Source organism: Calypte anna, chromosome 4A, assembly GCF_003957555.1.
Source record: "Calypte anna isolate BGI_N300 chromosome 4A, bCalAnn1_v1.p, whole genome shotgun sequence".
Taxonomy (NCBI): domain Eukaryota; kingdom Metazoa; phylum Chordata; class Aves; order Apodiformes; family Trochilidae; genus Calypte; species Calypte anna.
In genome coordinates, this window is record NC_044248.1 from 39,504,243 (window position 1) to 39,527,989 (window position 23,747).

At 41.0% G+C, this 23,747-nt stretch overlaps 1 protein-coding gene across 2 annotated transcripts in view; it reads right to left on the minus strand.

The window, feature by feature from the left end:
• Positions 1–23,747, minus strand: part of EPHA5 (EPH receptor A5) — a 169,481-nt gene that overhangs the window by 138,709 nt on the left and 7,025 nt on the right. For both annotated transcript variants that reach the window (XM_030449734.1, XM_030449733.1), the window contains exon 2: positions 16,805–16,869. In XM_030449734.1, the coding sequence (XP_030305594.1) occupies positions 16,805–16,869 (65 nt within the window). The remainder of the gene's footprint in view (positions 1–16,804; positions 16,870–23,747) is intronic.

A 23,747-nucleotide genomic window follows, 5' to 3' on the forward strand; every position in this document is an offset into this window, starting at 1 on the left:
TGTGGAAGGATCTGAGATAATCCACATGCTTTGCCCACAGCCTGAAAAAGGTAATTTTAGCCCCAAATTCTGCAGTCAGACCCAGCACAAGCACACACTGGTACAGGGAAAAGTGCAACATGGGGCTGTGGAATCCCTCCCTACACCCAGTTAATAGGGCAGAGCTGCTGCCCTACCAGAAAGGCATTAAGCTCTGTGCTATTTATCCCCCTTTTCATCCTAGTAATATTTGGGCAGTCTCTTCAATTTTCTTTTATGCAGCTGATGTTAAGACCTGGCTGCAAATCAATAGCCTGCAGCTCAGCTCCAATACACACATCCCCTCCTGCTACTCAATTTTATCTTGCAATCTGCTCCTTCCCTCCTTTCACTGCTCTAACACCACAAAAAAAAAAAAAAAACTTTGGATTTGGGTTTTGGTTTTGTGTGTTGGGTTTGTTTGTTTGTTCTTTTTTTCCTTTTTTCTTTTTCCTTTTCTTCTTTTTCTTTTTTTTTTCTTTCTGTTTTTCTTTTTTCTTTTCTTCTTTTCTTCTTTTTTCTAGCTGCCTGCCTATTTTCCACCTGCTATCACATTACAAAGTTAAAGCAAATAAGAGGCAGGCTTTCTGCACGATTTCAGTGACTTCAGTGAGGTTATGTAAGGCTAAATCTATAGTGAAAAGCCAGGCAAAGCTCTCCACGTATTTTTTTTCTGTGCTGCAGAAGCTTTTGCAGAGTGGTGCTGGCTGTAAATTAAGGCTGTGTCATCACCTTGCTTGTTTCAAAACACAAACACACCAGTCCCCAAATTCAGCTATTTCAAAGCCTGCCACTAATACTGCCAGTTTTATCAACAGTATTGCTCAGATTTTCAGCTCTGGAGCAGTGTGATTAAAGGAAAGTCTTTGCTTTTGCCAGGGGTGTTTCAGTCTTCATTAAAAAAGGTTTTGCTTGCTCGCAGAATAAGAACACAAAATATCAAGGACCCAAAAAAATCACCTGCTCTCTTTAAAATGTCACTGACCTCAGGATTGGCAGAAGCAACACAGTTCTGTTTTGAACTCTGGCAACAGCATAATGTCTAAGCTCTATGACCTACCCACCAGTCGTGGCAGAGCCCAACAGCACCTGATGGAGCATTTAGGAAGCCTGCTCTCCCTCTCAAAGTGAGGGAGAATGATCCAAATCACTCTCAAGCAGAAGAAAAAAAAGAAAAATGCAGTAACCTGACATAATGCTGCAAGTCTGCTTTTCTCCATGGAGGAGCAGATGAGAGGTCACCAGATCCTATTTTATACAGAGCTCTTCAGCAACAATTTTTAGTCCTTGATCATGGTGGAGGGGTTGGAATGAGATGATCTTTAAGGTCCCTTCCATTACAAATGATTCTATAATTCTGTGATTTGTGTTAGTGTGATAACTCAGGCTTAAAGAGACAGCCCCATGGCCTCTCCCCACTCCTGCCCTGCACCAAGCAGAGAGTGGAAGGACACCAGCCACAGCTGTGTGACTTTTCCCAGTAATTTACAAATCTGAAATTAAAAACAAAAAAAATAAAATCAGGAAACCAAAGCAATTCACATACTTGGATTAAGATAGGAAAGGAGGGGTTGGGAAAAAAAAAACAAAAACCCAAAAAACAGTCCAGGGGAAAGCAGTGATTTTGAGAGCCTCCAAAACCATCTTTTTGAGACATGCCACATCTGACTAGTGAACTTTTTTCTCTATCTCTGCATTAACAAAATACATTTTCCCTGCTATCCCTCATGTCCTATTTGCCTAGCAGAAAGCAGTCTTTAAAAGTACTTCCATTACTGCCTCCTCCCATAAAAAAAACCCCCAAACTTTAAGGAGCAAATTCTCCATCATCTCCTATTGTCTAAACATTTGAATGCACTACTTGAATAATTCTTCAATATTATTTTATATTTCTAATATTCATGTAAAGTTTGCTGCCATGCCTTCTACAGCAGGCTGTACAGGGGACTTCTCAGTAAACTTCCCCTGGTGTAATATAATGCACAAGTTTTGATAATTCCTGGATTGCTTTGCACTAATGACAAGACAAGAAACAAAGCAAGTTTCTGTAAAGCTGAGCTAGCAAATTACTGCTTGTGTTGTGAGGTGCTAGGTCAAATCCTAACTGAGCAAGTCTAAGAAAAAAGAGGAATTAAAACTCTAAAAATTATTTGCAGCACATGTGTATGATGATGAAATACACAACCTGTTCAGAGACCTGAACAAATCAAGCTCCCCAAACATGAAGAAACATCAGGACAAAGTCACCTAGACTTTTCAGTGCTGCACACCAAGATGCAATGGAAAAAAAATGAAAATGGGACAGAAGTTTTGCTGAGACTTTCATCACTTAAGTGATCAATGAAAAGATATCAGGACCAGAACCCAAATGGAAGGAGAGCCCAGCTGGAGGTTACAGCAACTGAAATGAAAAGGAGCATCAGCCCCTCTCCAGCATTCCTAATCAGAGACTGCTCTGACCCCTGCCCAGAACAAAGAACGTGTTATTTGCAAACCCTGCCTCCCCCCCCAATTTTTTTTTTTTTTAAAGGTTTGAAATTCTTCATGCATTTGAATTAAAACATCCATTTCAAACCACAGTCCAACTATTGAGGGTAAGACAAAGGAGATGAGCATGAAAGAGGCAATGAAGAAACCCAATACCATTAAATCACTTTTCACTGCTTAATGTAACACTCATTGCAAAACAACTTAGCAAATGCCATAATGCTGTTGACAATACACTGTTTAACATTGGAAGACTGACAGGACCAGAAGAACTCACAATATAACATGTATTTTAGGTTTATAAGCAAATGTCTGGGTTTTCAAAGCTTTTGGGATACTGTTCACATTACTCATCTGCTGATAGGTTCACAGGATGAGTTTCAAAAGCAGTAAGAAAGGAAGTTTTCCTTGTTACTTTAATGTCATCCTAATATTTAAATAAAATTTATTTAGAGCTTTTTTTTTACTATAATTGGAATAGCATAAAGCACTTGGCTCATTTTTAATGAATGCAGCAGTGCAAATTTGCAAAACCTAAACTAAATCGTGCATGTTTATCCTTGCCATTGACTACCCATGATTTCCTGAAAATGAGGAAATATTTCTAAGAAATCCCAATAAAAGAGAAAAAATATTTGATCAAAAAGTGCATTCAGTGAAAATAAAACAGATCTAACCTCTTGGTTTCCTAATATTTCAGGCAAAGTGATGCAATTATCTGTGTGCAGTGCTGGCAAACCCCAACTTCTCAGGCACATACCCAATTTGACTACATTACAGACACCCCATACACCATATCAGACCCTCCAGCAAATGCATTATTTTGCCTCTGCTCCCTTGTCTCTAGTCTGCCCAAGGCTTTTCACAGAGATAATATTACATTCATGGTTTAGGCCTTGACAACTACACCCATAAATCAACTTTAAATCTTGCATTAATCATCTTTCTGTAATCAGTGGCTATTCAGCACAAATTTACATCTCATTTCTGTTGGCCAAACTGCCACATTAGAGCTTTGAAGCTTATTCAGGCTTAAATGATTATATTCCCCTAATAAACACTGAAATCCCCTCAGTCCAGCCACCGTGAGCTGCATTAATGACGTGCCACAGCAGCCAGGCCCATCCAAAGTCAGCCTTGCACCATGCACCCCCTAAAGAAACAGATTTTTTGCATTTCCAGTACATTCAGAGAGAAGAAATGAGAAGATTGCCCTTCCTGTGCAAACCCTCTTAGCATACACACCATGAAGGCTCTTCCACTTTTCCCAACACTCCATTTGCCACCTCTTGAACAGGAGGTGACACCAGTAAGGAAACCGAAACACAGATTTTCTGGCTCCCTAGATGCTGAGCACCTTACAGCTGCCACCAAAACCAAAGCACGCTGGTGAAGCTGAACTCTGTAGAAAAAAACACTTTTCCCATTTGCCAGACAACTGCTAAATTTGTTCCCAGGACCACCAAATTGGGTCTTCACATGCTTTTCTTTGGTCGCCTCAGAATTAGGCATTATTAATATCTGGCTACAATTTTTTCCTGGTTTTTGGGTTGCTCTCACTGCTTTGTGAGACAAAGAATATCACTTATGCAGGATTACAGTAAGCAGCTAAAACCTGACCAGATCAGGGAGGGTTTTGCATGTTCTTGCCCTATAGTGAAGCAATCTATCCTGATTGAACAAAGAATAATTATTTAATTAAAGGTCCTCCACAGGCCTTCATTATTAAACCAGCATAAAAAGCCTCACATTGATGTTATGGTCTGAATCACTAAGCTAAAATCTAAGAATGAATTAACAGAACGAGTTTATTATGACTGCTGCTAAGTACTTACCCACTATAGGTAATTAATTATACATGTGAATGCTTGTTATGCTTAGTCCACAACATAATGAAACTTTTAGTTACTTCTTATTCTCTGGGATTTCATTCCCACCACATCAGGCTTATGCTGCTATTTAAATATAGCACCAGAACTGCAAGGATATAAATCTATGAGATAAGGATACAACCTGGACCCTCAGTGTTTCTTTAAGTCTGAAACAGAAGAAACATGGCTGTGCTCATCTGTTTATGATAGATGTCCTACATCCTAAACATATAATTTAAAAATATACTTCTGAAGAGGTTCCATATTTCATTATTTTTTTTTCTTCACCTGCAAACTCCTGCTACTCCATGCTCTCTTCTAGCACCTGACAACCACTGAAGCACCAACTGTGTGCCAAATACTGAGCTGTAATGCAAAAATAAATGCAGCTTCAGCTGTGAAAGTTCAAAGTCTAGGAAAGCTGCTGAAATTTTCAGAACTGAAAATCTCAAAACTATTTACCCAACCAGGAAGCAAATCACGTGTTAATTTGATGCTGATGCTGCAACACCTACATGAAGAAAAAACCATGTTATTAGATTGCTTTTCATCTAACCAACAAAAAATCCACAAGCTCAAAGCACTTTTGAAGAGAAGGTAAGATATCTGAGATATTCTAAGTGTTTGGGGGCAACCAACTATAGGAAAAACTTGCCACAGGAGCTGAACCTTCATCATTTGAAACCTTCACAAGGGGGATCTGAAGTTTCAGGGGAAGATTACTGGCTCAAGCAGGCTAATCCATGCTGAGCCATTTAGATCCATCACCTACCTAAACCTAAGCAAGGCACCTTAAAACGATCAGCAACATGACTATGCAATGGGGAACAAGAGACTGAATATACAGATATCAAAGGTAAATCTATGTTCTCCTCATCAGGCTACAAGAAGGGTCTGTTCAGGGCCTAAAGCCCCTGAGGTCCAGAGAGGAAGAACACAGAATTGCTGAGGACATAGTGTTCTATCTATCAAAAAGAACTCAAACAGAAAATGTCTGAGTTAATCTATTGTTAGGAATTTCCCTGCTCCATTAAGCTACAAGCTCACACTACTGCTGTTTTCCATCCAGGATGCACTGGACTTAACAGTGGATGAGAAGTTGGAGTGGTAGTGAGGGAGTAACTAAAAATACAGACATGGGAAGGGGCTACACTTCTTTAGGAGAAAAGAGGCTCTCATCAACTAACTTTTCCTGCAGCAGCATAAGATGCAGTCAAGATGGCAAACGAACTGCACGAAGCCTCAGTCTGCCCACCCCAGGTGGCAATGGATCTGTTAGGTTTCACCACCCCAAACACTCTGATCTTCTGTCCTGCATCAAGTGTTATCTTCCAGTGCTTCTTCTCCCCTGGCAGCCCAGGGCCAGTCAGAAAACCACAAGCAAGAACCTCCCCTGGACTTGTGTATGGAAAACACTTGGACAGAAGGCACATGCAAGCTTCTCCCCACTTCCAGCAAAGTGGACAAAAGACAGGTGTCTTGCAGCAACAGCATTTTACTAATAAGCAAAATAATTCTTAACTGTGGTCTGAATTTCTGGTAAAATAAGTTTTAAATAATCCTCAGGAGTCCCTGCAAGGAAAGGCACTTGCCTACTACAGATGATTATTTATTCATCCCTATTGTATGCCTTACAGTCACTCTTCAAAATGGACTGATCAACCACTTCACATTAACATGAAATTACAAACCCAGTTTCATAATTATTTAACAGTTAAGCCATTAAATCAGTCCCCTGTCAGTCTTTGTATCTTCAGCTGCAGACCTTTCAGTGAAACTGTATGCATGTTTCACAAGTGTTGAAGTTCGAAAGGCAAAGGATGAATGAATGCAATTTAAAAAATAAATTAAAAGTACAATTCTCAGAGAAATAACTAATTAGCATAGGAAACAGCAATTCTGCAGGTTATTCATTAATTGACATCATTCTTGTTACCAGAATGCATACCCACTGGAACTTAAACACCTGAAGAAATGACACTTTGATGCTGAAAAGTTGTCTCCATAGTGCACAGTACACAAAGCTTTCTAATAATGTGTGCTCTCTTCCATAAATTATTCTGCACAAAGACATTTAAAACAGAAAGCAGTGAAAGACATTTCATGTAAGTAAAGGAATAATCCATTTAGAGGAAAGATAGGAAAACCTCCTGTTGCACCTCCACAGCTTCCCCTTGCTTGGGTGAGTGACATAGGACTGGACACAACAAACTCAACCACTTGACACAAAAGGGGGTTTCATATTTGTGTGGACCACAGCAATCGAGAGAGGAGATCTAAGCACACAGATAATTTCAGTGCAGCCTCCTCTGCTCAAGGATGCAACCACCCTACTGATGGCAGAGGCTTCAGCACAGCTCTCCCATACAGTTTCACATCATGGATCCATTTGGCACTGTATCCCAATTCCTCCTTCCAAGAGTATCCAGATGAGCAGCCCCTAACAGTCCCCCTTCACATCTACTTGGCTTTCATCAGAGATGATTTTCTTACCTATTTGCTTCACAGCAAACAAAAAGAGAAAGCAGGATGTGAGTATTACCATCTCTAGAATTTCGTTTCAAATGGCCACAGTTCAGCTAGGACAAACAGAAAGATCCCAGATCACTGCTATTCAAGATATCAAAAACATACAGCACAAAAGTCTCTAAAAAAATCTAAAAAAATTAAGAGAAGGTTGAGATGCAGCTAACTTCTTATTAGTCTCTATTTTACTAAATTGGGCTAGAAGGAAGAAAAAAGTTATAATATATATATAAGTTAGCAAGAAGAGACATAGCAAGATCCATCCACAGAGAATTTGTGTGACCAATTCAAGGCAGAAAGATTAGACTTATAACAAGGACACCTTACTGTTGGCACAAGCTACAACGGGATATGGTGGACTCACCCCAAGAGGAAAACGAAATGGAAAAAGAAATCTCTTTGCAGAAGATACATTACAGGTCAAATCAAAGTTACAGACCTGCTGCGAGGACCCTTTAGCAAGTTTCTGCACTGTACATACCACAGGAGATTCAACTACATAATGTTAACAGACCCATTACCTTCAGCTGACATACTCAAAAAACCTGCTTTTATTTTTAAATAACAAGAACTAGCAAATACTATAATATTATGCTTCCTTCCCCCCTTCACCTCCCCAATGATTGTTTACTCCACCAGCAAGGAAACAATAATTCAGTAAGAAACAGCATGTCTAGAATGTCAGTGATTTGCAATTAACATATTTGAACAGCAGGGAGTTGCCCAACTTTCTATCTAAATATAATGTTGATTACTTATGTAATATGGGAAAAAAAAAAAACCCAGTTCAATTCTCAGATTTAAAACTGTGCAGAGCAGAGAAGACAGGAAATTTATCACGTAGTATCTTTGGTCACAGCATTGTGTGGGGAAGAAACTGTTTTCACTCTGTTTTCTCGGCTGCTTTATTTTTAAACAGACATGTTAGGAAAAAAAGGAAGGGCACTGTCTCTTTTTTAAGGCAACAATCAAACCCCTGCTAACTCAGGCTCATTTCCAGTTCAAGAAACCCTATGGCTACCTACAGACATCTATGGCACTAGCAACCATTTTAGGTCTCAGTTGCTTACTTTATCCTTGATCAATTAGGACATTACATGTTCTTCCAACAGCAACAAATGCACCAGGGAATTAATCTTGCCAAAGCCCCTCTCATTCAAAAAAAAGCTCAACACAGAATCTGGCTTCATCCAGAAAGACTCTGCAACAGCTGGAGAGATGCACAGGGACTTCCTGCACACCCAGGTTCAGTGAGGTCAATCTCTGCAACTACTGGGGGAAAACATCCCAGGGTTGGCACTGGGAGAGCTAACCCTGCAAGCAGAAAAGCTCAGGAATAGAGCTGTGGCTCAAAAGGGGAAAAGAAGAGAGGAGACCAAAAGGTTTACCTGGGCTAGGAGGATCAAACAGAACAGCTTTGCATACACTGAGCAAGGGCTGCTTATGATTTCCTTCTTCCTCTCCAACATCTTCATAGTAAAAGCCTTTTTGCAAACACTACACAGGCAGCAGCATAACCAAATCCCCTGGGGGGGGGTAGAGACATTTGCCACTTCAATACACCTCTGTGGCTCTGAGAAACAGGGTCTGCCAGACTTAGTTACTGCAGCCCCAAAGAACACAGCAGCTCCTGCCTATCTGCACTGCCAATTAACACTGAGACCACCCCTCTGAGTTAAATACCATACACTGAGCAGTGTTTTGAAACTGAATATCCAAGGGTAAGGAAGCTGAGCTTACAGCCTGTGTAATCAGCACAGATATTCAGTTATCCTTAAAATTAATAAGTAGGACAAAACCCAAATCCCTTGATTGGCTTTGATTATCTCAGCGTGGTCATTTCTCAGAATTACTCTCAGACACTGAGTCATCAGGCTCTGGTCAATGGGCACAAGTCACTACTTACCCCACTGCTGTTTCCTGCATACTGGAAGCATCATGATATCCAATATCAGGAAAAGACAAGTGCTGTGCAAAAAGGTTTGATTTGGTCTGCAATCTGTTTCCAAGTGACCTATTCATTTCATTTGTGTTCAGCAGCTGTACTCTGCTTCACTGTAATTCTGCAGCAGAGAGACTGCATCCACTGCTGCTGCAGGGAGCCTGCTTGCTGTCCCCTACCCCATCACCTAACACCATGTACCAATGACAGCAACCAATCCATCTTTTTATCATCTGACAAGTCATCCACAGTGACTGACATCAATAGCAAGTCTTTTCTATTCAAATTCATTACTATTAAAATCTGCATCATTTTTAGGTTGATTTTCAGCACTAGAAGTGAGATCAGAATGGTTTTATCCAATTATCATAAAATGCACCTTTAAAGTGCCATCTTCTCTTACCCCCCTGCAGTGAGCAGGGACATCTTTGACTAGATCAGGTTGTCCAGAGCCCTGTCCAGTATGACCCTGAATGTTTCCAGGGATGGGGACTCCACCACCTCCCTGGTCAACCTGTGCCAGTGTTTCACCACCCTCAGAGTGAAGAATTTCCTAATATCCAATCTAAATCTATCCTGCTTTAGCTTTAGACCATTGCCCTTCATCCTATCAAAAAAGTCCCTCCCCAGCTTTCCTGTAGGCCCCCTTAAGGTACTGGGAGGCAGCTATAAGATATCCCTTGAGACTTCTCCTCTCCAGGCTGAACAACCCCAAATCTCTCAGCCCATATTTATAGGAGAAGTGCTCCAGCCCTCTGACCATCTTTGTAGACCTCCTCTGGACTTGCTCCAAGAGCTCCAGGCCATTCCTGTGTTGGGAACTGTACTCCAGATGAGGTCTCATGAGAGCAGAATAAAGGGGCAGAAAGAATCATCTGTCTTCATCTGCTGACTATGCTTCATCCAGCCCAGGATGAGCCTGTCCCTCTGGGCTGGAAGCACACATTGTTGGTTCATCTACATCTCTTTGCCTACCAGTACCCCAAGTCCCATTCTGCAGGGCTGTTGTCCATCATATTAATCAACAGCCATATTTTTAAGGCTGTAAAATAAACTACAGAAACAGCAGAGGCACAAAAAGCATAAGCTGCCCTTGAAGTTAACCAAACAGGAAGATTTAGTTAGTCAATCTGGCATCAAAATAAAGCAAATAGTAAACCAGAAGTAGACTGTGTAATGAAGTGACTTTATCTCACAGGATTATACTTGTGGTTATACCTTTGTGTAGTCTACAAGGATTTGTGACAAACTGCATAATCTGGCATTATTGCAGTGTTTTGCAATCACAACACTGGGTACCATTTACAGGCTTACTATATATTTGCATTGCACTCAGCTAAAACAGCCACTGCATGCCCTAGAATTCTTAACAGTGCTTAAAATTGTCTTGCAAGGAGCTGCCCAAGTCAAAGAGTTTGAAGACCTGAAACCAAGGCAAAGCTCTGAAGTGTGAATCTTCCTAATTTTTGAGGAAAATAAAGCAAAAATACATCCCAAAGGCTTCTGAACAGGACACCAAAGGCCACGCTGTTTCTATCCTTTACTGGTGACTGAAGCAGCTGTAAGGCAATGCTGAGCAGAAGTTATTTTGATGGCCTTCAAGTGCCAAACTTAAACAATGAGTCCCAGGCTCCAGGAGGAAGCCAGGAGCATCACCACTCATGTGCTGTCACTGGAGTTTTCAGGCTCAATAGGAAAAGACAAACACTCACTACCACTCCCAAAAATAAATTTAAAAACTTGAGGTCCCAATGAAAAAGGGAACAGGCAGAAATGTAATTTATTTTTAAACAGATGGAGGAAAATATAGCAAGCATAAGCCCTTCTTTTCAGAAACAGACAACTTTGACCCCACTCAGTATCTGCTGGATACAGCTGGGGACAGAGGTCTTTTGGCACGAGTCCAGAGGAGGGTCACAAAGCTGATCAGAGGGCTGGAACACCTCTCCTAGGAAGAGATTTAGGGTAGTAAAAGACCTAAACAGATCATCTGCTTTGCTCCTCCACAAGAGTTAATTCTGATAATCCTGAGTTACCAGAGATGAAACTTGGACCTGCTGCTAAGAAACCTCCTGTGAAAGAAACCCCACTTCTGTCCCAGTGGTGCTCCAGTATAAAGCATTTCCTTCCCATCAAATGTATCCTGACCCAGGTTAGCTGAAACAGGTCCTGCTTTTCTTGTCCTACTCACTGCCAACCTGGGCAAAACGCTCTTCCTTTCTTCTCTGTATCCCTCAATATGATTGTGGACCAGTCCAGGATGCCACCAACCTTGTCACACAAGACTCTCCACTTCTGGGCTGATCTCTTTGTATTTTGATTGATATGTCCAAGCTCTGTGAAACAAAAGCAGCTCTACAAGCACTGACAAGGCCACCAACTTGCCATGGAAATTTACCAATTTGAACAGTAGTCAGCTGGCCAAATTCCATTCCCATTAACTCCAGCATCTTCAGTCTTCCTCTGGAGCTTTCAGAGTTTGAAATGTGAACTCAGCACTGCTTTAAAACAGTTGAGTTCAGTTATAACAAGGGTATTGCACAACTGCATTATTAACTTCTGGTGTCTTTTCTGACCCAAGGCTGAAGCTCTGTTGTTAGAATTATGCCACACAATACAAGCATGCATGAATCATTCTGGGACACTAAAACAAGCAGCACATCCAAAAGAAAACACAACATGATCCCATGGGATAGGAGCAAAAGAGGCCATGTAAGCACACGAAGCATAGGGAGGAGAGTCACAGAGGACAGAAATTTCCATATAAACAGATACTGCATTTTACCTTAAAGAATCCTAGTGGAAAAAAACCCCTCCCATATATTTCAGCTCCACTGAACACATCATCCCACAAATTATTCATGTAAAATTCATTTATTCTGTACATAACAGAAAATTTTATGTATTGCTTTCATTTGGATTACTGAGTTTACTTCAAATACTTAGATGTGCAGTATGTTTTTTTACCAAGCCCTGCATGCACAAAAGCCTGTACATACAAACAAAGCAGCCAAATTTTGGTTTTAAGGTGTCATTAACATTTTTTTTTCACCTACTCAGGTATTACTTATTTCCATCATGCTCCCTGCTGCAGCAGGAATTGTATTGTTGCCATGTTAGCATATCCTCCCAGTTTCTCTTCTGCACTGGTCACAGCTGAGCAGCAGCATTTGGAGGAAAAAAAACACAGGCTGCCAAATGTACTGCCCTGAAAATGCCACTTATAATCATAGCTACATGACACAGCTCAATGGTGCCAAGAATCATCCTTCTCTTTTCACTACCCCCTATCCCTCCCCTTTAATTTTATTTCTGTCCCTGAGGGCAAACACTGCCTCCAATTCAGGATTCCTGTACAAAACCTCTGTCTGAACCGATCCACAGAGAGCAACATGAATCTATTCACAAACCACGATGAATAATCTAAATCAGGGTTATTTTTAACTTCAAAGAGGCACCCCAGGGTACCTGCCCCCAAAATGAAACAAAAATGCTTCTTAAAAAATATAATAATAATAAAAATATCAAGCCCACCAATTTCCTACATAAATGAGAAGCAACTTGCAGAATCAATCTGGCTGAATTTACTCCACAACTTTTGATGTTTGGCCTTCCTTATCACCAAAAGCAGGAGCAATTGCTTTTGTTCTTTTATTTTCTGCAACGAATAAAGCATTATTAACATCTCCACAGGTTCCTTAGTACGTGTTTATTTTCCTGTCTGAGCCTAAAAAAAAAAATTAAAACCAGCACACAGCGCTGTGCAAGGAACCACAGCACTCAGCCCATACCCCAAGGACCACTGAGCCTTTCCTGCTCTGTGCTTCAGGAAGGTCATGGAAATCAATGGGAGGTGGAGGAGAAGGGAGAGGATCCATTAACACAAAGCCAAAGCAGGTGTGTGAGCACTCTGATTTGGACAGAAAAAGAGTACTTCCAAGGTGTAAAGAATTAAGTTTTAAAATAAACCTTCAAAAGAAAGGAGGGCTCGGAAACAAAAATCACACAGAAATTACTGAATAAAGCAAACTAGCTAGAAGAAAACTTTTTTAATCAGTAACTTTGGCAATTATCTGGATATTGTTAAAACTGGCCCTGTCTTTACTTGGCCAGCTCAAATACTAAGTCTGAATTTCTGGGTTTAAGAGGGCTCTTTATAGCTTCTCCCCCTGCTATGTCTTTGCAGGGAGTCAAAATGCATCCCACGGAGCCTCCTGACAAACCTAAGGAGAGGAAGAGGCCACACAGCTTACCAGAACTGCTTGACCCAGCTTTTTTATCTCACATCACTCACCCTCATCACTGCTTCTGTGAGCTTAAGACAAAAATGTATGCTTAGCCCAGGCCAGTGCAGGCAGTTTCTGTAGATCAAACCAGTCATATATAATGCACACAGAACCCTCTGATGTGCCCAGTTTGAGTAATCCCAAGTAGCATCCCAGGAAGAGGTCCAGAGGTAAAACAGATTCACAGGCTCTGCAGACCTGCTGTACAGGCATAGGCTGTAATAATAATAATAATACTGGATGGTTTTGATGTGCTTGGAGGGTTTCCCACTACAGAAGAGGGACCAGACTTCTCTGATACAGCCTCTGATGATTTAATAACCTCTAGGATCAAGTGAACTTACAGGAGCTGCAAAGTCCAAATGGTACCATCACCCAAATTTATCCCATCAAACCGGGATCAATTGTCATCCTGAGCTGCAAAAGAGGCAGCATTTCCATACTTAAACCACACTCCATGGCCATGTGGACCTCAGAAGGACATTGGTCATGCCCTTACAGACAAAACTGCAAGTTTAAGAACCTGTAGAGCCAGGGAAGGCCTCCCAGGACAGCCACAAAGCCACACTACCATAATTTCATTTATTTTTCAGAGCAAAGGAACAGAAAGAAGAAAGCATCTTTTTGTGCAAAACAGCCAATTCTTCACACCAGGAGAAATTGTTCCAAGCCTTGTTTGGCCAGAGCATTGTCCAGCCACATTATTTCATCTCCACTGGTGCCTCAACACTCTGTATGGCAGAAAAAGGGGATTTTTCTTACCTTTTATGTGAATGGGGGAAATGAAGGCCAGGCAGGCTGCAGGGATTCTGAACAGTACTAAGACCTGTACCAAATAAGCACCTAGCAACACAAAGCTCTGCAGAGGCAATCCTTGCCTAAAGTGCTCCTCTCCCTTCTCTCTCCCTTCTCTCTCTCCCTCTCCCCCTGTTTAGCAGTGGCCAAAGGTCTGATCTTGTAGGGAGCAAAGAAACTACAGTGCTTTTTTTTTGGAATTACAGCCATGAAATAGGTCTACCTCAAAGCCTAGTTTGTCTCCAGACTGGAGGGTCAGTCCCCTTTCCATACACCACATTTCCCAAGTTAGATCCCATTGTCCATTGTGTTCAGCAAAAATGATGTGAGCACCAGGCTGAAAAAAGGCAGCTGGACCTCCCTTGAGCATGGAATGTATTAAACACTCAAATAAAATAATAAAAATTTCCACTGTGATCTACCAAAAGCAAGCTCATTTAGCTTGACTGGACCTCTTGTTTTGGAAGGGTTTTTTTTTTGTTTGTTTTGTTTTGTTTTTTTTTTAAAGAAATGTGGAAATCTGTTTCCAAAACTCACCAGCTTGAGCCTTTGTGACACACAAGTAACTTCACCCAAGCACTCACATACTACTACAAAAACTAAATACTTGCTTTCTTTAACATCATCTGTGCTCCTGGTGCAATTTCCTACTTGTAGAAGATGTGGTTCTAGGAAAAAGACTGCTTTCCCAGATTCATAATAAAAATCAAGTGGACAAGCAGCAAGACAAAAAGAACTGAAAACTGCTTGTATCTTCAGTTGGAACTATATAAGCATTGAAATTTTCTACCAAGTAGTTGAAAAATGAAAGTATACTGTACAGGATACTGTTAACAGCAAGAATAAAAACATCATGCAGCAAAACATCATTCAGCACATGGTCTTTATCTACAAACTTTAGTGTTGCAAAAATGTGCCACACTATGATGTTTCTGCTCCTTTACTTGATAGGAACTATGAGATACATGGATCTTGCAAAATCTTTCCTCAGAGGACATCCTGAGATACCAAATTGCTATGAGAATATGTCCAAAAGAACAGCTTGCATATGTGTGATCTCACTTAAGCTTCCTCCTTCTCCAAATTCAAATCCTGAAGTGAGAGTTACTCAAAATATTTCTGTAAGGTAGATCTTTTAAAAAAAATTAAGCAGAGTATGATTGCAGCACAGCTGGCTGCAGAACACACAAGAGAGTTGGGGAAGTAAGCCTGGAGAGGTTTTTTTTAGTCCTTGTAAAGTACTGCAAATATATTTGGGATAACCTCATGAACTGTTATGATGTCCCATGAAAACAAAGAAGATTTAAGAGGAGATTTCTAGAAACTCAGAAAACAACTGCCTGATTCCCTTTTTATTTGTGGAAGTTAATTTAACAGGACAAACCCTCCAAATTAGTAACCACTAGTTTGGCATTCATGAGTGCACTTCCAGGTGCTGCTTGGAAACTGAGCTTGTAAGTAAACAAAGGTTTCTCTAAATAATGAAAAAAAACCCCAAAACGAAGGCTTATAGGATATTCAGCTCTTCATTTACTCATCTATACATACAGACCCAGAGAACTCCATCTCTTAAGGCCTAGTTACTTCTCTACTGATATTCCTGTAAAGACATTAGTAGATACAGCAGCTTTGCTTTATATCATTGGAAAAGACCTAGAGGTATTAAAAAAGGAAAAATCTTCCATGAAAAAGTGAGAACTGGAATCTTTATGGTGTGCCATGGCACCAAGCCAGTGCTCTACAAGCACATCTGGCACTGGTTATTGTGATGCCAAAGGGAGCAACTTTAGTTCTTGGCTTTAAATCAATAGAGAAAAAATATTGTTGTAGACTCCAACCCCAACAAGAGGAGATCTTGAATGGAGTCAAGGATAAACTCAGCTTCCCATCTTGCTTTTACATCCCTGCCATAACTCGTGCCTGCAAGCTGAGGCTGCCATTTTTACCTCCTTGTATGGACACAGAATATATGGAAAGCCAGATTTTAATTCCTGGTGTAATATAACATCTGCAGGGTTGGCTGCATTTTATATAAACATTGCCACTGTTTTTATGACAATCAAACTGGAGTCCAAGACAATTCTGCAACCCCTTTCAGCTGGTGACTACTGGGAAACAGGTTCCTGAGAGCTCCTCTGTTGGAGGACACAGTTGTGCAGAATTTCTGTCTCCTGATGCCTCCACAGTGCTCCCAGGAACTGGCAGGAATACCTGGGAACCTTCTGAGATGGTACAAAAGCTCTGGTACAGTACAGCAGTGAGGATCACAGCAATCACTGCTCACATGGTGTAGCCAGGCCAAGTACACACACCAGAGGAAATTAATTTATTTCAGGTATCAAATTAGGAGGCCAAGTTCTTTCAGATCTCAGTATAGGTAAGGGACACAGGCTCTTCAAGGTGCTTAAACTGGGCTCCTGCTTCAGTGTTATTTTATTATGGGTCTGGAAAGTCTTCCTGAACAGCCCCGTGCATTTAAAGCCAACAGTGATGTCTCAGGCACTGTGTTTCAGAAGAAAACTCCCAGAAAAATGTGTTGTATATTTACCTCAAGTGTTCAAAACCAGGAATTTATAATATAAAAAAAATAATTAAATAACCTCATGGATTTTTTTCAGTGAAGGAAGAAGAGAAGGGGTTGACTAATGATTTTTAATTTTTTTTTTTTAAATATTTCTGGCTGGCTCTATTGCATAAATAAATCAATCCCTAGCTACACAGCTCCATTTTTCCAGTCACTGCTTGTTGTTTTATTTTTTTTCCCCTCTCTACTGGCAACAAATCACTCCAGGGAGTTTTTAAACCCAGTAGTGTACTTTCTGGATGGAAACTGTTAGTGTAATTTGTGAGAGAGAAAGCAAACAAAACCAGAGACTTACCCCATTTTTTGGGTAGGCTATCCATCCTAGATCTCCCATTACTGTGCGTGAATCCAGTAAATTCACTGGAAATAAAGAGGAAAAAAACTGTTAAGGAAGGTGGATGGATGGATTAGAAACTTCAGGATATATTTCCAAGTTTGAGTAGTTCTGATAAACAGGCTGTTTATCATTCATCAAGGAAGGTGGATTCTTTTGTAAAGCAGAATAACAATGCAGAAACTCCTCTATCAAGGAGGTCATACACTGAAAACAATTCTATTTATGCATTTATTCCTTTGAGACCTGTCATAGAAATTAAGTTGCAAATGCTCTAAACTTATATAAGATCCTAATCCTTCGTGTTCTTAGCATCCAGTCGTTGGGGGGAATGAACAGATAAATAATGCACTCTGTGTGTTTATGTGTAAATGCAAGACATACAGTACATAGGTAGACACATGTTCACAAACATCTATGTGTCTATATACACAAATTTCTTCCAAAGTGGCATATTATCAGCATAATCAGGCTTTCAAGACACAAATTAAAAAAGAAACAGCATGCAGAGATTCATCATTGTCATTAATTCCATTTTTAAAGTATTTTACCTGCAACAGCCACAGTATTGCTGTTATCAGCACTCTGTTCTTTTCTCCCTCTCCCACATTTTCCCCCAAGCCTGACAATTTCATTGCATGATATCCAAGGGATCTTTTTTCCCCACAAATAAATTCAGTGTAGCTGTTCAGTCACATAAGCAACCAACAATTTACATTAAAAAGCAAAAAAATATTTCCAAATATATCCAAGGGATAAAAATAAAATATATATCAAGATAGGACATATGTAAATAACATGTCCCATATTACAACATTATTCACAAGAAGTGAAGTTGCCAAAAGAGCAGGTTTACCCAAATTCCTTCTGTTACAACATTGTACTTAAACTGTGGAGAAAAGTATATTCCTGTCTTCTGGATGCAAAATAAATATTGATCTCCACTGTATAACTTAAAACTTGTCCTGAAGAGGCTTGTAATTAGCGTGTTTGATGCCACAAACTTCTCCATGGCGTGCAAATTAAGAAAAAAAAAAGCAAAGTGCTTTTCTTCAAATAGCAGATCATAAAAAGAACACAATACAACTAAATATTGTATTATCTTTCAATCAACAACAGTTTTTAAATTGCTGCTATTAACTTCTATTTCAAAGTATTTTTTCTGCATACGAAAAGATAACTCAACCCATTTAATACTCTCTCAGCTCAGTGGGAATTTTTCTACTGCTGAATCATCCCATGGAACTGAATACTCAATCTCCACTTAGATAAGACTCAACTCCTCCCTTCTTTTAGCAGAATTCTGCATAGAGCAAAATAAATAGGAGAGGATGGAATACAACACAGTAACCCAAAATTCACATGCCAGCCAAAAGCCACAGATTACTTTAAGCTGTCCCCATGCCTGGGCTGCTCTGTTTGCAGCACAATCCAGCCATCTCCAGAAGGAAGACTCCAGGACTTCCTTCACAGTAAAACTTCCAAAATACTGCACTTCGTCCATCTACACTGAGGAGTCTGTATAGCCAGGAGTTAGTCAAGACTGCCTGCAAGGACCAGGTAATTCTGCTTTGAGAATCCCCAAAATTCTCATGTGAACACAAATGATCACAGCTCCATCTAGCCAGGAGCTGTCTGCATCTTCCCCATCACCCCCCTAGCTGCTCATTTTCCAATACATCTGTCCCCTCCTTGAATCATTGCCAGCTCCAATCCCACCCTGATTCCAGACTCCTGGCATACTCCAGGAGATAGCTCCTCTGATGGTCCAGGTTCAGGAGCTCCCCACATCAATTAATCACTGACCCAGCATTTTTTGGGACACCCTGGCCATCAGCAACATCTCTACACAAGGAGATGCTCAGCACCACCTCTCTTCCCACCACCTTCCAGCCTGGCAGTAGTACCATTATTTATTTTTCTTCATAAACTTCAGATTGGCCAGGCTGGGGAAGAAAGAGTGGGAAATCAGCAGGTAAAATATGTATCTGCAACATGAAGGGAAGCATCTTAGCAGAGACTTTAGAGAAGAGCTGCCACCATTTCAAGCACTTGCTTCCATAATTCACCATGTGACTACCTGGGTGAAGATGAATCTTTTTTGTACCTGAGGAAAAAAAAAAAGCAAGCCCTGAAACTGTCTCTGGCTTGAAACACCCCAAGAAAGAGACCAGAAACATCTTCCCTATTCAACCTGTGATGAGCATGCACTTGGCCATGGCTGCCTAGTATCTAACCAAACCCTCAGGTCACTGAAGGAGGTAATTCAGGAAAATTTCCAGCTATGCTGCTTGATGTTTCATACTTCAGGAGGTCTGGTGCCAGCTCCTGCATGTAGTGTAACGAGGCAACCAGGTGCCACTAATTACCAGGGAGTGAGCATGAGCTTGTGCCAAGCCCACCTGTGCCTGATTAGGGTGGGCCCCCACTGCGCATGAGCAGGACCAGGGGCCAATAAAAGGAGCCCTAATTGGGCACAGGTAGGCTTGACACAAGCTCATGCTCACTCCCTGGCAATTAGTGGCACCTGGTTGCCTCGTTACACTACACCTGCATAGCTTGGGGCTCCTGGATACCCCCAATGCTGTAAGATACTCCACAAGCATAACCCAGAGCTGTACTCAGCAGCCCTTGCAATGCAGGAATGTTTATTCCACTGAAGAAATCTCTCCAGAAATAGCTCTGCTTGACTGATAACCTTGAAAACCTCCAGAATAACACAACTCATTTATTCCTGCTTCCACTTAGCACCAGCTACCTATGGATCTCAATGAACAAACAAGAAACCTCAGAGCCCATAAGCACACTTAGCACCTGTATCTTTGCCAGCAGACTTGGAAGAGGCACATCCACACGTTCAGAAGTGTTTTTCTGCTCATCTCTACCACCAATGCATCCAGCCCACAAGCTCTAATTATTTCTAATGCTCAGTCAAGGGGAACACAAAACTACATAGATCTATATCATCATTAACTTCCATGCCTTCAGGGTAGGATAAAAGATGATTAAGTCTAAAATCACACCACAGCCCTTTTTTCCTTTTTTTTTTTAATACAGAATAATAGGCTGGGGAATTTGCATGCACTCTTGTTCTTAGACAGGCTAGTTACCACAGGTGAGCAATCAAATTAGAATAAAATCAGAAGAGATCTAAACCTTTGCCCCAAATTCTACCTAGGTTTTTTTCATTCAAGAATCCCTGACAAGGAGCCTGATTGCAGCTTTTTTACTCCAATGTCCCAGTCAGAGTCATACAGATAGCATTTAGCAGCCTCACTATGGCTAAAGAGGGATTGTGGCTGGAAGGAAGCACAAAAATGCTATGGCTGATGGCATGCAATGAACTAAAGCACCACTGCTACCCACAGAGCAAAAATAAAACAAGCTGAAAAAACAAGAATCCCACACCAACAGGCTAAAACAATGAGCACTTCTGATCCTACCAGCCCATGTCACCCTGCCATTCCAGCATCTAAGCATCTTCCAGAAAAAACCCTTCATTGCTCACACTGGAGCAAAATCTCTTCAGGAATACAAAAGACTGAATAAAGTCTTTTGTGTCACCATGGCCTTTGAGCTGATTTCAAGAAATCCTTATACTTGGAGTTGCCCTGCTCTTCAGCAGCACCATCTGCAAACTAAGGTTACCACTGGGCATGCTCTACCAAAATTTATCCTGACAAATCACCCTAGAACAGGCAAAATGACAGGACGGCAAAAGCTGATGGATTGTATTCCATAAAGCTGTAAAGCCATAAGAACTTTTTTTTCTTCCTTCTTTATTTCCCTGAAATACACCGAAAGCAGCAAGAAAAGAACATTCTCTTTGACCAAATCAATACTCTGTAACTACAGTCAATATCACAAAACAAACAGCAGTAAAGAAACATTCCTTAAAGACAGCACAAGTATTTCAAAACACCACATGAAGCAAATCTATTTTTTAATACGTTTATTACAAATTGCAGAGGAATCTGAGCACTGCTTCAGGCAACCTGAAGTTGAACTCCCATTTGAAAAAAAAAGAAAAAAAGGTGTGAATAAAAGTTCTCCATCCTCCTGCAGCTCCTTTGCACAGCACTCCACAGGACACAGCCACCCACAGGAGGGACAGAGCTACATCAAAGCAGCCCCAGCTTTGACCCAGCACTCACAAGTCTATGGGTGCAACTACATTTAAAATATTTCTGAGAAACCCCTCATGGGAACACTCACACACTGCCAATGAAACACGAGGTAAAACATTCTGTTCCATGAGGGTGAAGGTGCATGGCAACATCCAACAGCAGTGCTCTGCAGCAAACCCTCCCTGGGAGGTCTTCTGAATAGGATCAGAGGCTTCTGGTCCTTCAAGACCCCAAGCTTCTGGGGGTGTTCAGCTTGGAGATGAGGAGGCTCAAGGGAGACCTCATCACTCTCTACAACTCCCTGAAAGGAGGTTGGTGCCAGGGGGGGGTTGGGCTCTTTTCCCAGGCAACTCTCAGCAAGACAAGAGGGCACAGTCTCAAGTTGTGCCAGGGGAGGTTTAGGTTGGAGATGAGAAAGAATTTCTTTCTGGAGAGGGTGATCAGACATTGGAATGGGCTGCCCAGGGAAGTAGTGGATTCTCCGTGTCTGGAGATATTTAAAAAGAGACTGGATGTGGCACTCAGTGCCATGATCTGGTAACTGCAGCGGGAGTGGATCAAGGGTTGGACTTGATGTTCTCTGAGGTCCCTTCCAACCCAGCCAATTCTATGATTCTTTCCACCAAGTTCTATGCCTCTTATCTCTTCCTTCTTCCCAAGGAAAGGGGTATAGCAGCCAAAGACATCCATCATCATTAAGACATCTGGTTTCTCCTTACATTGTGTATGCACCTCCTCATCCTTCTGCACTCCTGGAGTTCACAGCACTACGAAGACACTGACTGAAGAGGGCTCTTTAGCATGAGTCAGAGTTTTCCTCCTTCAAAATTCCCACTGGGATTTTTTTTTTAATTGCAGTACTGTTACCACTCATTTTCCAACTGTTTCCCCTGCTGTGCCAAAGTATTTCTTCAAAAAAGTATAAATCCCAGGCGCTCCAACAAGTGACGGGCAAAAAGAATCCAAGAAAGCAAAAACAAATGAAAAACAAACAAACTCTTGAAAGGAATCAAAAGCATCAGGGAGCAGCTGGTTTGTATGAATTAGCTGTGTTTTAGGGACAAAAACATGCAGGAAGGAAGGTCAGAAACATTTCCATCAGTGGAAAACAGCTACAGTGGAGTGCAAGCTGTAGCAGTACCTATTATTTATAGCCCACTGGAGGAAGAAAATATACATTACTTAATGAACTCACAAACTAATATTAACAGCAGATTTCTATTTTATTACGTTGGCTTCATTCTGCTCTGTCTCATTATTCCCTTTTGTAGCAATAGCCAAAATACTAGAATCTGCATCACAGATTCCTGGGTTTTTAAGGCCAGATGGACAACTGCAATCATAACATCAGCCAGAGAATTTTCCCCAGTAATTTCTGCATTATGTCTGTAATTTGTTTGAACACACTGTTTACGAGGGGGGTGTGATACTGTCCTGTGACAAAATTCTTTGGGTTGGATGCATTTGGGTTGGATGCTCTCTAAAACAAATAGGAAAGTGCAGATTTTTTTCCTTACAGGGACTTGCACTCAAATCAAGATGCACTCAAATCATTAGTTCCCCCATCATACCTGATGTAAAAGCAAAAGTGGTCAGGAGATCATGTTAGGTCAGCCTAACATCAATGTGTCTTGGAAACATCAAAACTCCAGTATGACTTGCCTCTTATTTTTTTCTTGCTGGCAAACACTCTCATTCCCAAAGTCACCACTTGATTGAATAAGAATTACTCACTTTGAAGAAAGTAAAATGCTTCTAGTCCTACTCATAAGATGCAGGGGAAACACCATTGTACTAACACAACAGATGATGTCTGAACCAGATGCAGCCCAAATCTTTTGTGGAAACCATCTGGGACAGTATCATCCTACCACTCAAAAAGAAAAATAAGCTTCCACTGAAGGCAAGATACAACCAGCATCTACAAACTGACAACCAGCCTGCATGGGGAAACAGAATACCAGGACTGCCCACAGACCCAGGGCATCTGCAAATGGTTGAAGGAGGCACTCAGATTCTTCAAGACCCTACTAAAAACAAGCATCCCATAAAGGACTTGCATAAAGTCAAGCCCTAAAATCCTAACAGCTTCTGAATGCAACCAAAACCCCTGCTGGCAGTGCTGAGATGAAAGCTCACCTTCCTTCCTCAGTCAGAGCACTACCAAGCAAAAGCAGTATGGTTTCTGCTCCTAAAAGGTTTGCACATTCCATTATGCATTTAACTAAACTCAAAAAAAGGAAAGAAACTCAGCACAGACACATTGAGAGTTGTCAAGGCTGTCAGCTTGCAGGACCAGCAGACTTGCAAGACCTCACTGCCCAGTGCCAATAAAGCTTTCCTGTTGACAATCAGAACTGTTCTGCTGCCACTGAGTACACTGAAGTTATAGAAAAAGGAACTGACATAATGCTTACATAACATTCAGGAGCAAAAAAAAAAAAAAATATTTTGAGATTATCTTCAGGGGGTTGACAGTTTATCCCTTCTATTTCTGTTGAGGGAAGAGGTTGCTACTGGGAACAGTGCATTGCCAACACATTTCATTAAGAATCTGCATGTGAACATAAGTGAAGCAAAGCTGGATAAATCAAAATAACTATTTTTTTCTAGAGAAATCACCTTACAAAGTTAAGTATGCAGATAGTTTTCCCAAGCAGTTTTACTGGTTTGGGATGTGCTAAACAGTTAAAAAATTAGTCAAGTCCATCCAGAACCACTATGAAATTCACACTAATGATGCTGAGTAATAATTTTTTCCCAAGTGTTCTTCTGTT